This window comes from Mustelus asterias, chromosome 20 (genome assembly GCF_964213995.1).
Source record: "Mustelus asterias chromosome 20, sMusAst1.hap1.1, whole genome shotgun sequence".
NCBI lineage: Eukaryota > Metazoa > Chordata > Chondrichthyes > Carcharhiniformes > Triakidae > Mustelus > Mustelus asterias.
Window position 1 is genome coordinate 33,873,737 of NC_135820.1, and position 12,737 is coordinate 33,886,473.

A 12,737-nucleotide genomic window follows, 5' to 3' on the forward strand; every position below is an offset into this window, starting at 1 on the left:
TGACTGTACAAATGCAGTTTAAACAGTAGTTTGTTATCTTTAGACAGACCTACCATTTATCTTTGGAATCACCATCGTCCGTAACCCAAGATTCAGCATGTCTTCCACTGTTTGTGTCTTTGATATAACAAATGTCATTATAGTAACAATTAATTTTACACAACATTTAGTCTGTGGTAAGTTTTTAGGCTCTTAAGAGTGAGCAACTGCCAGTTCTAGAATGAGTAATAAAATCAGGAGTCACTCTAAACAGTAAACATTTCTGTGTAAACAAAAAAGCTGTACTTTGCAGCATTTACATTTGTTATGGCCACAGCAGATGTAATTTGCTGAGCAAGACATATCCCAGAGGGAAACTTGTCTTACTGATCATAATCCTTTTTTATGTATGCTGAAAATGAGGAGAAACCTACTGGTCCCAGAGGCATAGAATTCCAGTAACACCTTTGGGATTTTAAAAATTAAAAGATTTATTCATACAAGAACATAAGAATTAGAAGCAGTAGAGGGCCACCAGGCCCTTCAAGCCTGCCCCACCATTCAATACAATCATGGCTGATTCATTCCGGCCTCAAATCCTTTTCTGTGTCATTTCCCCTTAACCCTCTATTCCGAGATCGATCAATATTTAACCACCTCCATTTCTAATGATCAATTTCTAATGATCCAACCTCCACTACCCTTTAGGGCAGAAAATTCCAGAAATTCACCACCCTCTGTGAAAAGACATTTCTACGCACCTCAGTTTTAAATGAGCGGACCTTTATCTTGTAGCTATGTCACCTTATTTGAGACTCTGCCACTAGTGAAAACATCTCACCATCTACCCTGTCAAGCCCCCTCAGAATCTTATATGTTTGAATAAGTTCAAGCCTCGCTCTTCTAGACTCCAAGGAATACAGACCCAAACTATTTAGTCTCTCTTGATAGGACAACTCCCTCATCCCTGGAATTAGCCTGGTGAATCTCCTTTACACTGCCTTCAATATTATTATATCCTTTTTAAGGTAAGGGGACCAAAACTGTATGCAGTATTCCAGTTGAGGCCTCACCAACACCCTGTACAATTGCAACAAAACCTCCCTACTTTAAAACTCTAATCCCTTTGCAATAAAGGCCAAAATCTGTTTACCTTCTTAACTACTTGTTGGACTTTTGTGATTCATGCACTAGAACCCAGATCCGTCTGTACTTCACTCACCTGCAGCCTCTCTTCATTTAGATAATACTCTGCCTTTTGATTCCTCTTATCAAAATGCATGACCTCACACTTCGTCACATTAAACTCAATTTGCCAGGTTTTCGCCCAGTCACCCAATCTATCCATATCCCATTGTAGAATCACAATATCCTCATTACAACATGCCCTTCCACCAACCTACGTACCATCGGCAAATTTGGGAACCTTACATTCTGTTCCTTCCTCCAAGTCAATCATGTAAATAATGAACAATTGCGGTCAAGAACTGAGCCCTGCGGTACTTCACGAGTTACATCTTTCCACTCTGAAAGGAACCATTTATCCAACTCTATATGACAGTCAGTTTTAAATCCATGCTAACATACTTTCTCTGATTCCATGGGCTTTTATTTTATGCACCAGCCTCTTATGCGGCATCTTGCCAAAAGTCTTTTGGAAAGATAAATACACTACATCTACAGGACCCCTCTATCTATTCTCCCTGTTGCATCTTCAAAAGATTTAAGCAAATTTGTCAAACATGATTTACCTTTCATAAAACCATGTTGACTAGCTTTGATTATATTCAGCTTTCCTAAATGAAATAGCTATTTCCTCTTAGACTATTGACTCCAGCATTTTGCCAATAATAGATGTTAAACTAATTGGCCTATAGTTGCCTGCCTTTCTCCCTTTTTGAGCAAGGGATCACATTAGCTGTTTTCCAATCTTCTGGTACCTTCCTGGAATGTTGCGAGTTATAAAAAATTTCAATCAGTGGGTCCACTATCACTGCAACCACTTCCATCAAAACCCTAGCTTGTAGTTCATTGGGTGCTGGCGACTTGTCCGCCTTTTGAATCCCTTGTGATTGGGATTTTTGTAAGTTCTTTGAAGTCAGCCCATCTGATATTTGCAGTATCTTCCACAGTAAAGACTGGTGCAAAAACATTATTTAGCATATCTGCCATTTCTTTGTTTGCTTCCATCAATCCGCCTGCCTCATTCAGTAGTAGTCCCACATTTACCTTAGCCACCCGCTTCCTATTTATAGATCCATAGAAACTCGTACTGTTCGTTTTTATGCTGCATGCAAGTTTTTTCTCAAAATTCATATTCTCCCTCTTTATAAGCTTTTTAGTCTGTTGCAGCTGGATCCTAAAAACTTCCCAGTCCTCTTGGCTACCACTATTCCTTGCCACTTTGTATATTTGCTTTTCATAAGAACATAAGAACATAAGAAATAGGAGCAGGAGTAGGCCATCTAGCCCCTCGAGCCTGCCCCGCCATTCAATAAGATCATGGTTGATCTGAAGTGGATCAGTTCCACTTACCCGCCTGATCCCTATAACCCCTAATTCCCTTAACAATCAGGAATCCATCTATCCGTGATTTAAACATATTCAACGAGGTAGCCTCCACCACTTCAGTGGGCAGAGAATTCCAGAGATTCACCACCCTCTGAGTGAAGCAGTTCCTCCTCAACCCTGTCCTAAACTGACCCCCCTTTATTTTGAGGCTGTGCCCTCTAGTTCTAGTTTCCTTTCTAAGTGGAAAGAATCTCTCCATCTCTACCCTATCCAGCCCCTTCATTATCTTATAGGTCTCTATAAGATCTCCCCTCAGCCTTCTAAATTCCAACGAATACAAACCCAATCTGCTCAGTCTCTCCTCATAATCAATACCCCTCATCTCTGGTATCAACCTGGTGAACCTTCTCTGCACTCCCTCCAAGGCCAATATATCCTTCCGCAAATAAGGGGACCAATACTGCACACAGTATTCCAGCTGCGGCCTCACCAGTGCCCTGTACAAATGCAGCAAGACATCTCTGCTTTTATATTCTATCCCCCTTGCGATATAGGCCAACATCCCACTTGCCTTCTTGATCACCGGTTGCACCTGCAGACTGGGTTATTGCGTCTCATGCACAAGGACCCCCAGGTCCCTCTGCACAGCAGCATGTTGTAATTTCTTTCCATTTAGATAATAATCCATTTTGCTATTATTTCTTCCAAAGTGAATAACCTCGCATTTGTTAACGTTATACTCCATCTGCCAGATCCTCGCCCACTCACTCAGCCTGTCCAAATCTCTCTGCAGACCTTCTACGCCCTCCACACGATTCACTTTTCCACTTATCTTTGTGTCGTCTGCAAACTTTGTTACTCTACACTCAGTCCCCTCCTCCAGATCATCTATATAAATGGTAAATAGTTGAGGCCCCAGTACCAATCCCTGCGGCACGCCACTGGTTACCATCTGCCAACCAGAAAAGCACCCATTTATTCCGACTCTCTGCTTCCTGTCGGATAGCCAATCCCCAATCCACGCTAACACCCTACCGCCAACTCCCAACTTCAACATTATCCTTGACCTCCTGTGTGAATCACGGATTTTGCCTCTTTCTCATGGAATCCCTCTTTTTGATTGAGATAAACTCCTGCCGAGCATTTTAGACTTGCTGTTTGAATAGCTGCTGCTGCTCATCTACTGATCTGTATCTTAGCTTGTTTACCCAGTTCACCTTAGACAACTCTTTCCTCATACCATAAGTTGAAGACACTGATAATGGACCATCTGGAATTCAATCCCCTCGGAGATCCTTAACCACAAGAACCCTTATTAATCCCCCCTCATTACACAAAACCAAATCTAAAATAGCCCATTCCCGGGTAGGTTCGAACATGCCCTTGATATTTCCCCATTTATGCTCTCAGAGGTCACACTTTGAGGGTCTATAGACTATTCCCACCCTTGTCTTCCTTCCCCTGCTATCCATGGGTTCAACCCAAACCAATTCTCCATCACTATCTACTGCCTTTGTATCACGACTCAGCACTGCTCTGAAACCTTCCTTGATAAACGACGGCACCACACCTCCTTTACCCTTTGACCTATTGTTTTGGAACATTGTATCCCCTGGAATGTATGCCCTGAAAAATGAAAAAAACTTAAACACACAAAATTGAAATTAAACAGCTAAAACAGCCAAAAAAGCACACTTAGCCAGAACACAAAAGTAAACATCTTCTTGGAACATTCCCTTACAGATTTTTAACTCAAAGTGCAGTAATGTTCCCAAGGCAAAACTGCTGTCACTTCAGTAAAGGCTTCATACTCATTTCCACTCTTCCTCACACAACCAACAAAATTCAACTCAACATCTCTCCTTAAATATCCCTTTCATCTTGAATTCCAATATCCTCAGCACCTCTTTGAACTCAGCTTTACCAAAAACAAAGAAAATCAAGCCTTCCAAATGCCTCCCCCCCACCCCCGCACCCTTTTACGAGTCAAATAAAATTTAAAAGATTCACTTGTTTCCTTACAAAACCTTTGCAAGTTATAAATGTTCCTTATTCTCCTTTGAAATTTCCTCTAATGCAAATTTTTACACTTAATCTATTTACTTATAGATCCACTTCACCATGGCATATTACAATTGTATGTATTTAGAACATTTACCTTTTCATCTCTCAACTCTCCCAGACCCCACACACATGCACATACACGCACGCATGTACACATGCACGCATGTACACACACACACATGCATGTATACACACACACACACTCTTGTACAATAACACAATATTCCCCAAAAATATTTGACATTTCACTGTAAAATATTAACAGTCAGTTTAAAGTGTCCATGGACATAAAAGAAATAAAAAGACTTACTGGGATTCCCCCCACTTTGGATTCTTCCACAGTTAGGTGCATGCTGATTTAAAAGTTAGAAAGTTGTTTTTAATTATCCTGTTTTATATGGATAAACCACAGAAGTCACATAAACAAATGAATTGCAACAAACAAAGGGAAAACCTTGACAAATCATACTGGGACTGATGGAATGGCTGGTTATGGATGTTTTACATGATGAAACTATCAAATCTCAGCTGGGCTTCTGAGGAAAAAAAGCCCTCATTCAAAGTCCAACACTTGCCTACAAGGACACCTCTTCTGTAGCTGCATTAACAGCATTCTAGAGATAAGTTTCATACTCACTTTCTCCCTTCAGGAATTGATGAAGGGCTAGGAGAATGTAGACAGTAATTTATGTTGTATGGAGATCATGACAATAGAACCTGACCATTCTAAATTGTTTACTCACAAATCTATCTTTATAACACATACCTTACCACACCTTACCACACAACTCCATAAGGATACAGTAGCATAATGTTTATACTGTCTGATCTGAAGCAATCCTTAAGAACTGGGTTATGGTAGGTGGTGAAAAAAATCAAGAGACATAGATAGGATGCAAAGCTGGGCTGGAAAATGGCAAATGGAGTTTAACCCTGATAAATGTGAGGTGATTCATTTTGGTAGGACTAATTTAAATGTGGATTACAGGGTCAAAGGTAGGGTTCTGAAGACTGTGGAGGAACAGAGAAACCTTGGGGTCCATATCCACAGATCTCTAAAGGTTGCCACTCAGCTGGATAGAGCTGTGAAGAAGGCCTATAGTGTGTTAGCTTTTATTAACAGGGGGTTGGAGTTTAAGAGCCGTGGGGTTATGCTGCAACTGTACAGGACCTTGGTGAGACCACATTTGGAATATTGTGTGCAGTTCTGGTCACCTCACTATAAGAAGAATGTGGAAGCGCTGGAAAGAGTGCAGAGGAGATTTACCAGGATGCTGCCTGGTTTGGAGGGTAGGTCTTATAAGGAAAGGTTGAGGGAGCTAGGGCTGTTCTCTCTGGAGCGGAGGAGGCTGAGGGGAGACTTAATAGAGGTTTATAAAATGATGAAGGGGATAGATAGAGTGAACGTTCAAAGACTATTTCCTCGGGTGGATGGAGCTATTACAAGGGGGCATAACTATAGGGTTCGTGGTGGGAGATATAGGAAGGATATCAGAGGTAGGTTCTTTACGCAGAGAGTGGTTGGGGTGTGGAATGGACTGCCTGCAGTAATAGTGGAGTCAGACACTTTAGGAACATTTAAGCGGTTATTGGATAGGCACATGGAGCACACCAGGATGATAGGGAGTGGGATAGCTTGATCTTGGTTTCAGATAAAGCTCGGCACAACATCGTGGGCCGAAGGGCCTGTTCTGTGCTGTACTGTTCTATGTTCTAACATGAGGGAATAATCAGTTTTTCCTCTTCCTTACAAACCCAACAGCATTGTTAAAAGTGACCACTGCTGTAGAGAGCAAGTTCCACTTTCACACTCAAGCTATCCTCCACTGTACTGTGTGGTACGACCAAAATGAAAATTGGGATAGATTAAAAACCATTCCAGCAGTGGGGCAATCTTAAGACGCTTTGGACCATTAGCATCAGAAGAATAGTAAACTATTACAATCAGTAACCTCATGTCTTTCCATATGCCTCTTTCTTCCATCATGATTCAAACTAGTTGATTCACCATCCTGACTTGGATCTATATTGCTGTTCTTCATTGTTCCTTGGTTGAAATATTGGAATGCCCTACCTAACAGTGCAGTGGGAGCAGTTCAAGATAGTGGCTCACCACCATTTTCTCAAGGGCAGCTAGAGATGGGCAATAAATGTTAACCTTGCCAGAAATGTCTATATTCCAAGAATGAATCAGAACAGTACAATCCCCGAGTTGTCCCCATTTATTACTTTAAGCAATTTATATTCAACAAATATGATTTGTGGAGGATTTCTCTTGTGATTGAGATCTCCAATGTGTGGGAATAATTAACATCACCTCTTTCTCACTGTACTCCTGGTGAAAACGGCCAACATATTTTTGCTGTGAAGATTCCATTCATACAGATAAATTGAAGTGCAGCTTACTTCAAAAACAGACGGATCTTTGAAGCTTTATACATATGCGTTGCGCTATCTGAGGCAAAGGAGCAAAGTACTAATTGGAATAGAGTACTAAATCCTTGCTATTTGTCAATTATCACTACTGTTTTCTGCATGGAACAAAATAATGTAGTTTGTAGCCTGAAATAATAAAGCTGGAATCTATTTATAAAGAAATAAAAATGTTCTTCTTATTTAATTCTTACCTGTTCAAAGATATTGATCCATAAAGTTTCATGTCTGAAGTGAAGATCTGTCCACACATGCTGACTGTCTGTGATCAACACAATTTATTTTAATAATGTTAACATATGATGCCTGTTCACAAGAAAAACAATTTGAACCGTCCTGTCTTTACTTTTCTGTATTGAACCAAGGCACTTTTTACTGAGCAAAGTTCTTGCTGATATCTATGATCATAGAGAAATCATAGAAACCCTACAGTGCAGAAGGAGGCCATTCGGCCCATCGAGTCTGCACCGACCACAATCCCACCCAGGCCCTACCCCCACATATTTTACCCACTAATCCCTCTAACCTACACATTTTAGGATTCTAAGGGGCAATTTTTAACCTGGCCAATCAACCTAACCCACACATCTTTGGACTGTGGGAGGAAACCGGAGCACCCGGAGGAAACCCACGCAGACACGAGGAGAATGTGCAAACTCCACACAGACAGTGACCCGAGCCAGGAATCGAACCCGGGACCCTGGAGCTGTGAAGCAGCAGTGCTAACCACTGCGCTACCGTGCCGCCCATGATCTTACATATTATTGACCTTATTGAGACACATAGGATTCTCAGGGGGCTTGACAGGTAAATACTGAGAGGGAGAGTCTAGAAGTCTAGAACCAGAGGGCATAATCTCAGGAGTAAGAGATTGTCCACTTAAGACAGAGATGAGGAGGAATTTATTCTTTCAGAGGGTTATATATCTGTGGAATTCTTTCCCCGCAAAGGGCTGTAGAGGTTGCATCATTAAGTATGTTCAAGACTGAGATAGACAGATTTTTAATCAGTCAGGGAATCAAGGGTTATGGGGATAAGGAGGGAAAGCGGAAAGTTGGAATTTTATTGGCCGCCCGGCCTGGGAATCGGAGCAGGCGAGGGGCGGAGCATTGGCAGATCCATTGACCTCAGGTGGGACTTTACTGTTTCGGGATGAACAAAGCCATAAAATCTGGCTCGTCATATCAGTAAGAAGTCTCACAACACCAGGTTAAAGTCCGACAGATTTATTTGGCAGCAAAGGCTGCTAGCTTTCGGAGCGCTGCCCCTTCGTCAGATAAGTGGTCTCACTTACCTGACGAAGGGGCAGCGCTCTGAAAGCTAGCGGCTTTTGCTACCAAATAAACCTGTCGGACTTTAACCTGGCATTGTGAGACTTCTTACTGTGTTTACCCCAGTCTAACGCCAGCATCTCCACATCGCCATATCAGATCAGCCATGATCCCATTGAGTGGCGGAGCACACTTCTGCTCCAATGTCTTATGGTCTTACATTCATTATTCAAGGAATGGGCCAAACTTGCTGAATATTACAAGATCAAGCTCTTCTAAAATTGTCTTGCAAATGACTTAAAACAGAAATCCACAACTTTGAAGTAATCGAATAGATTGAAGGAAACAGTGAAGTAGATTGTAAAGTCGTTGTTGCAATTACAGTGCTGGACTTAATTAAGTTCAGACAAGTTTACACCTTTAGACAACTCTTATTGGAATAAAATTGTTGAAGTAAAATGAACTGGGGTGTTTTCTCGTAAACAGGCATCTGTAAATAGAAAATATACTACATTTGTTACTGGTTTCACAATCCTATTTTAAGAGATCACAAAAGCATACTATTTACCTGACGGCCAGATTTGCCACCACTTCCTGTGGCAAAGTTAAATATTAGTAATGCTGACAAAACAAAAAACACTTTTGGCATTTGTGAAATTGTATGGTGGTGGGGTGAGGGATGGGCAGGAGGGTGAGAAGGGGTTATTATCTGTGAACATTTTGATACAGTTTACTATTTCTTCTGTACATCAGGAAAAAAGGATTAAAGAGGTAATTAAGGGTAGAGAAAAGGAGCCTGAGGCTATTCTTGTTATCATGGAAAATCCTAGAGATGTGGGTTATTTTGGAAGGGGAGTGTCAGGCCTGGTAGATTGTGATGTGGTCAAGCCAGACCATAGAATGATAGAATCCCTGCAGTGCAGAAAGAGACCATTCGGCTCATCGAGTCTGCACCGAATCTCCGAAACAGCACCCCACCCAGGTGCACCCCTCTGCCCAATCCCCCTAACCCTGGACATTTCCCATGTCGAAGCCACCTAATTTACACATCTTGGAGCACTAATGGGCAATTTAGCATGGTCAATGCACGCAACCTGCACACCTTTGAACTGTGGGAGGATACTGGAGCACCTGGAGGAAACCTACACACACACGGGGAGAACGTGCAAACTCCACACAGACAGTCACCCAAGGCTGGAATCGAAACCGGACCCCTGGTGCTTTGAGGCAGCAGTACTAACCACTGTGCCACCATGCCAACCCCAGACAATGGCTAGCAGCTTGAAAGAAAATTGTGGTCAGCTAATCAGGCCCTTTGGCCCAACTGGTCCATGCTGACCATGGTGCCCTCCCAGCTAGTCCCAATTGCCCCTGATTGGCCCATGTCCCTCTAATCCTTTGTACTTATCCAAATGCTTTTTAAATGTTGCTATTCTACCCTAAAATTATTTTTCTGCTTCAAATATAGTATAATTTTCTGTGAAATAAATATCATACCTCAAACTTAGAAGGAAACTAAGCTGGCGTGTTTTGGTTTTAAACGGGGTCCAAATCATAAATGAAACTAGGTCTGTACAAACATGAATATACATAAAAAGCTTGATTGACCACTGTATTTTTCTCTTATAATCTTTCACTGCTATTTATTTTTCTTTTAATAGGAAAATTGAGCAAAGGTAACAACACTCACAATGCCCAGCACAAATAGTTCCGCGAGGGATTTGTTCGGAAGGATTGCAAATACTTCAGTTGCAGCAAACACATCAGCTCTGAGTTTTCCCGGAACAAGCCTCACTATTGGTTGCTTCGAAGCGCTCATCGCGATTTTCATCAGCAGGTTGGGGTACAGCATTGCAACCTGGAAGGAGCCAAAATCACCTTACACCAGCTTAAAAATTGATATTGGTAGAATTTATGGCAATATCTATTTGTTCAGCATCTCAAACGAAAGTGGCAAAGAGCAAATTAATGCACTTGTTTCCTTTCTGAATGTTTCTCAGACAGTTCCAGCTCCATAAGTCTGCACATTGAGGTCACAGTTTTTCATCTTTGTGCAAAAGAGTCATTTCTGTATGTCTAAAATAATGAATTATTAATAATAACTTGCTGTGATTGACTCACAAAAGGCGTGATGGGTGGGTTTTTGTCTTCAGATTGGTTGCTGTTAAGCATACCTTAGGGGAAGCAAATCAGATCTGAGACACAACCATTTACTAAAAAATGCCAGTAAGGCAATCTGAGAATTTACCCTTGTTCAGGACTGCATTCCAAAGCAGGAAAGGAAGTGAGATACAAATAGGGCAGAATTTTCTCTTATTTTAACAATGGGTGGATTTTCCAAACCCTTTACCCACCCCCATGATGTGTTTTGCGGTGGTCAAGGTGGCCGCCATTGGCTGGTGGAGAGATTAAAGATCCTGGAGATGGGTCCCACGACACCATGCTGGTGGCACACTAGCAGCCTTAGCCCCTGACAGATCGGGAGCATTTTCAAAGGACGCCCCAATGTGTAAAAACAAAATCCTGCCCCCAAATACAGAAACCCCCTCCCTCAAGACACAAGGAAACCCCCGGGGTCCAACACCTATGGGGAAAGTTCCAGGGGGCAGCGTCAAGCCTAACTCTCTCGCCCCGGGAGCTGTACTTACTTGTGTGCCCCCGGTGGTGACCATTGGTCAAGGCTTGTTGTAAACCCACCAACGGGATGTCATGCTGGCAAGGGGGGAATTCTTTACATGGGGAGTGGTACAGCGGGAAAGCCTGCTAATGGCATTTAAATGTATGTTAATAGGGTTCCCGCCCTTTCATGGCAGGGACCCCATTGCGTCATTGGCAGGGGCAGAGACAATGTCAATGGAAAAGCCCATCGGCATAAAGCCATTTGAGGACTGCCATTGGATTGTTGCTCTTTCTGGCTATTCTGCTCACCAAAAATGGCGATAGAAAATCTACTCCCCCCATCCCCCCACCCGCATAGTAACTTATACAGTAAACTCCTGCTGTTCACAAACTCTCCTTTTGCAAATCCATTTATCCAGACAAAAGGTTTTGTACACCTGAGCCACGTACGGTGGCTCAAATCTTCATTCATCTTGGTCCCAAAATATCTTCAGAAATTGGAAGATTTCTCTCGAGATTCATTTTAAAATACCTGTTTCACCATCTCCAAGGGATTACAAATGAGGGAAAGAGCCTAACTGTAAGGGTTTGATTTCCTACATCATCAGTGGTCAAGTTTCAAACACAATGTGTGGACCTTTACTGTCCCATTGTGACAGGGGTGGGGCTGTAAAATGTGGCGAGCCTTTCAAATGTCCATTGACTTCATGGGGACAGGAAATTCTCACCAATAGGAGGAGACCTTAAAATTCTGCCCAATACTAATTCGACGTGGGGAGTGGGAGGCAGTCAGCTGGTGAGCTACTTCACAGATTAATGCTTTGCAGGTTTGAATTTGTTGAAAGAGGAATATGGATTTGTTTGGGTGAAAAGGTTAAAAGTGCATGGAGCTTTTTTATGAAGTGTGAATAAGCTCAAAGCCAAACTGCTAAGTAACATGCTGGCGGAGCGATTATAAGCTGGGTAAATCTAAGACACTAATTGCTTGTTTCGATTGTAAAGATTTTGTTTACGGTGATGACATTCCAGGACATTGCTATTTATATATTTAAGGTGCGAATTTGAAGGTTGTCACTGCTCAGGAGAGATTGGAAAAAGTTGGAGAGATTTCCAGATATGAAAAGCAAAGTAGGCAAGTAGCCTTGTGATGGCTGGAACCTATCCAATTCACTGCCATTATAAAGTATGTTCACTGTTTACTGTCTTCCTTGAAAGTATTCCTAAGTGTGTCACATACAATTAAATACAATCACTCCTGTTAAATGTATGGTCATAGCAACTTCTGGCAATGCCAAAATTTGGGTGACTAAGCAGAAGTGCATTTTAGCCAATTGCCTGTGCCCACAGTGAAATTTGATTTAGATTGGGGGAGGGTAGGGGTGGATTATAGTTTCTGGGTAACCATTATTTATTTAATTGAAAATATTGTACTTTACTGTTGCCTTTATTCTTGTGTGTTTTAAAGTCTAATAACCATTTTGTTACTTTTTTTATTTAATAATGTCACAAGTAGGCTTACATTAACACTGCAATGAAGTTACTGTGAAAATCCCCTCGTCGCCACACTACGGTGCCTGTTTGGTTACGCTGAGGGAGAATTTAGCGTGGCCAATGCACTAACCAGTATATCTTTCGGACTTTGGGAGGAAATTAGAGCACCTGGAGGACATCCACACGGACACAGGGAGAATGTGCAGACTCCACACAGACAGTGACCCTAGGCTGGAATCGAACCCAGATCCCTGGTACTGCGAGGCAGCAGTGTTAACCACTGGGCCACCATAACTTACAATAAGACTGAACCCTTTTCCTCACCAGATTTCATCTCTTTTCTAACATTTATTTTCCAAATCACAAAAG

At 42.0% G+C, this 12,737-nt stretch overlaps 1 protein-coding gene across 1 annotated transcript in view; it reads right to left on the bottom strand.

The window, feature by feature from the left end:
• LOC144508282 (bactericidal permeability-increasing protein-like) overlaps positions 1-12,737 on the bottom strand; it is a 57,466-nt gene that overhangs the window by 12,459 nt on the left and 32,270 nt on the right. Inside the window, exons 11-14 of the mRNA XM_078236099.1 lie at positions 9,949-10,116; positions 7,182-7,249; positions 4,865-4,907; positions 54-117 (exon numbers count right to left, since the gene is read on the bottom strand). Coding sequence (XP_078092225.1) covers positions 54-117; positions 4,865-4,907; positions 7,182-7,249; positions 9,949-10,116 — 343 coding nt within the window. The remainder of the gene's footprint in view (positions 1-53; positions 118-4,864; positions 4,908-7,181; positions 7,250-9,948; positions 10,117-12,737) is intronic.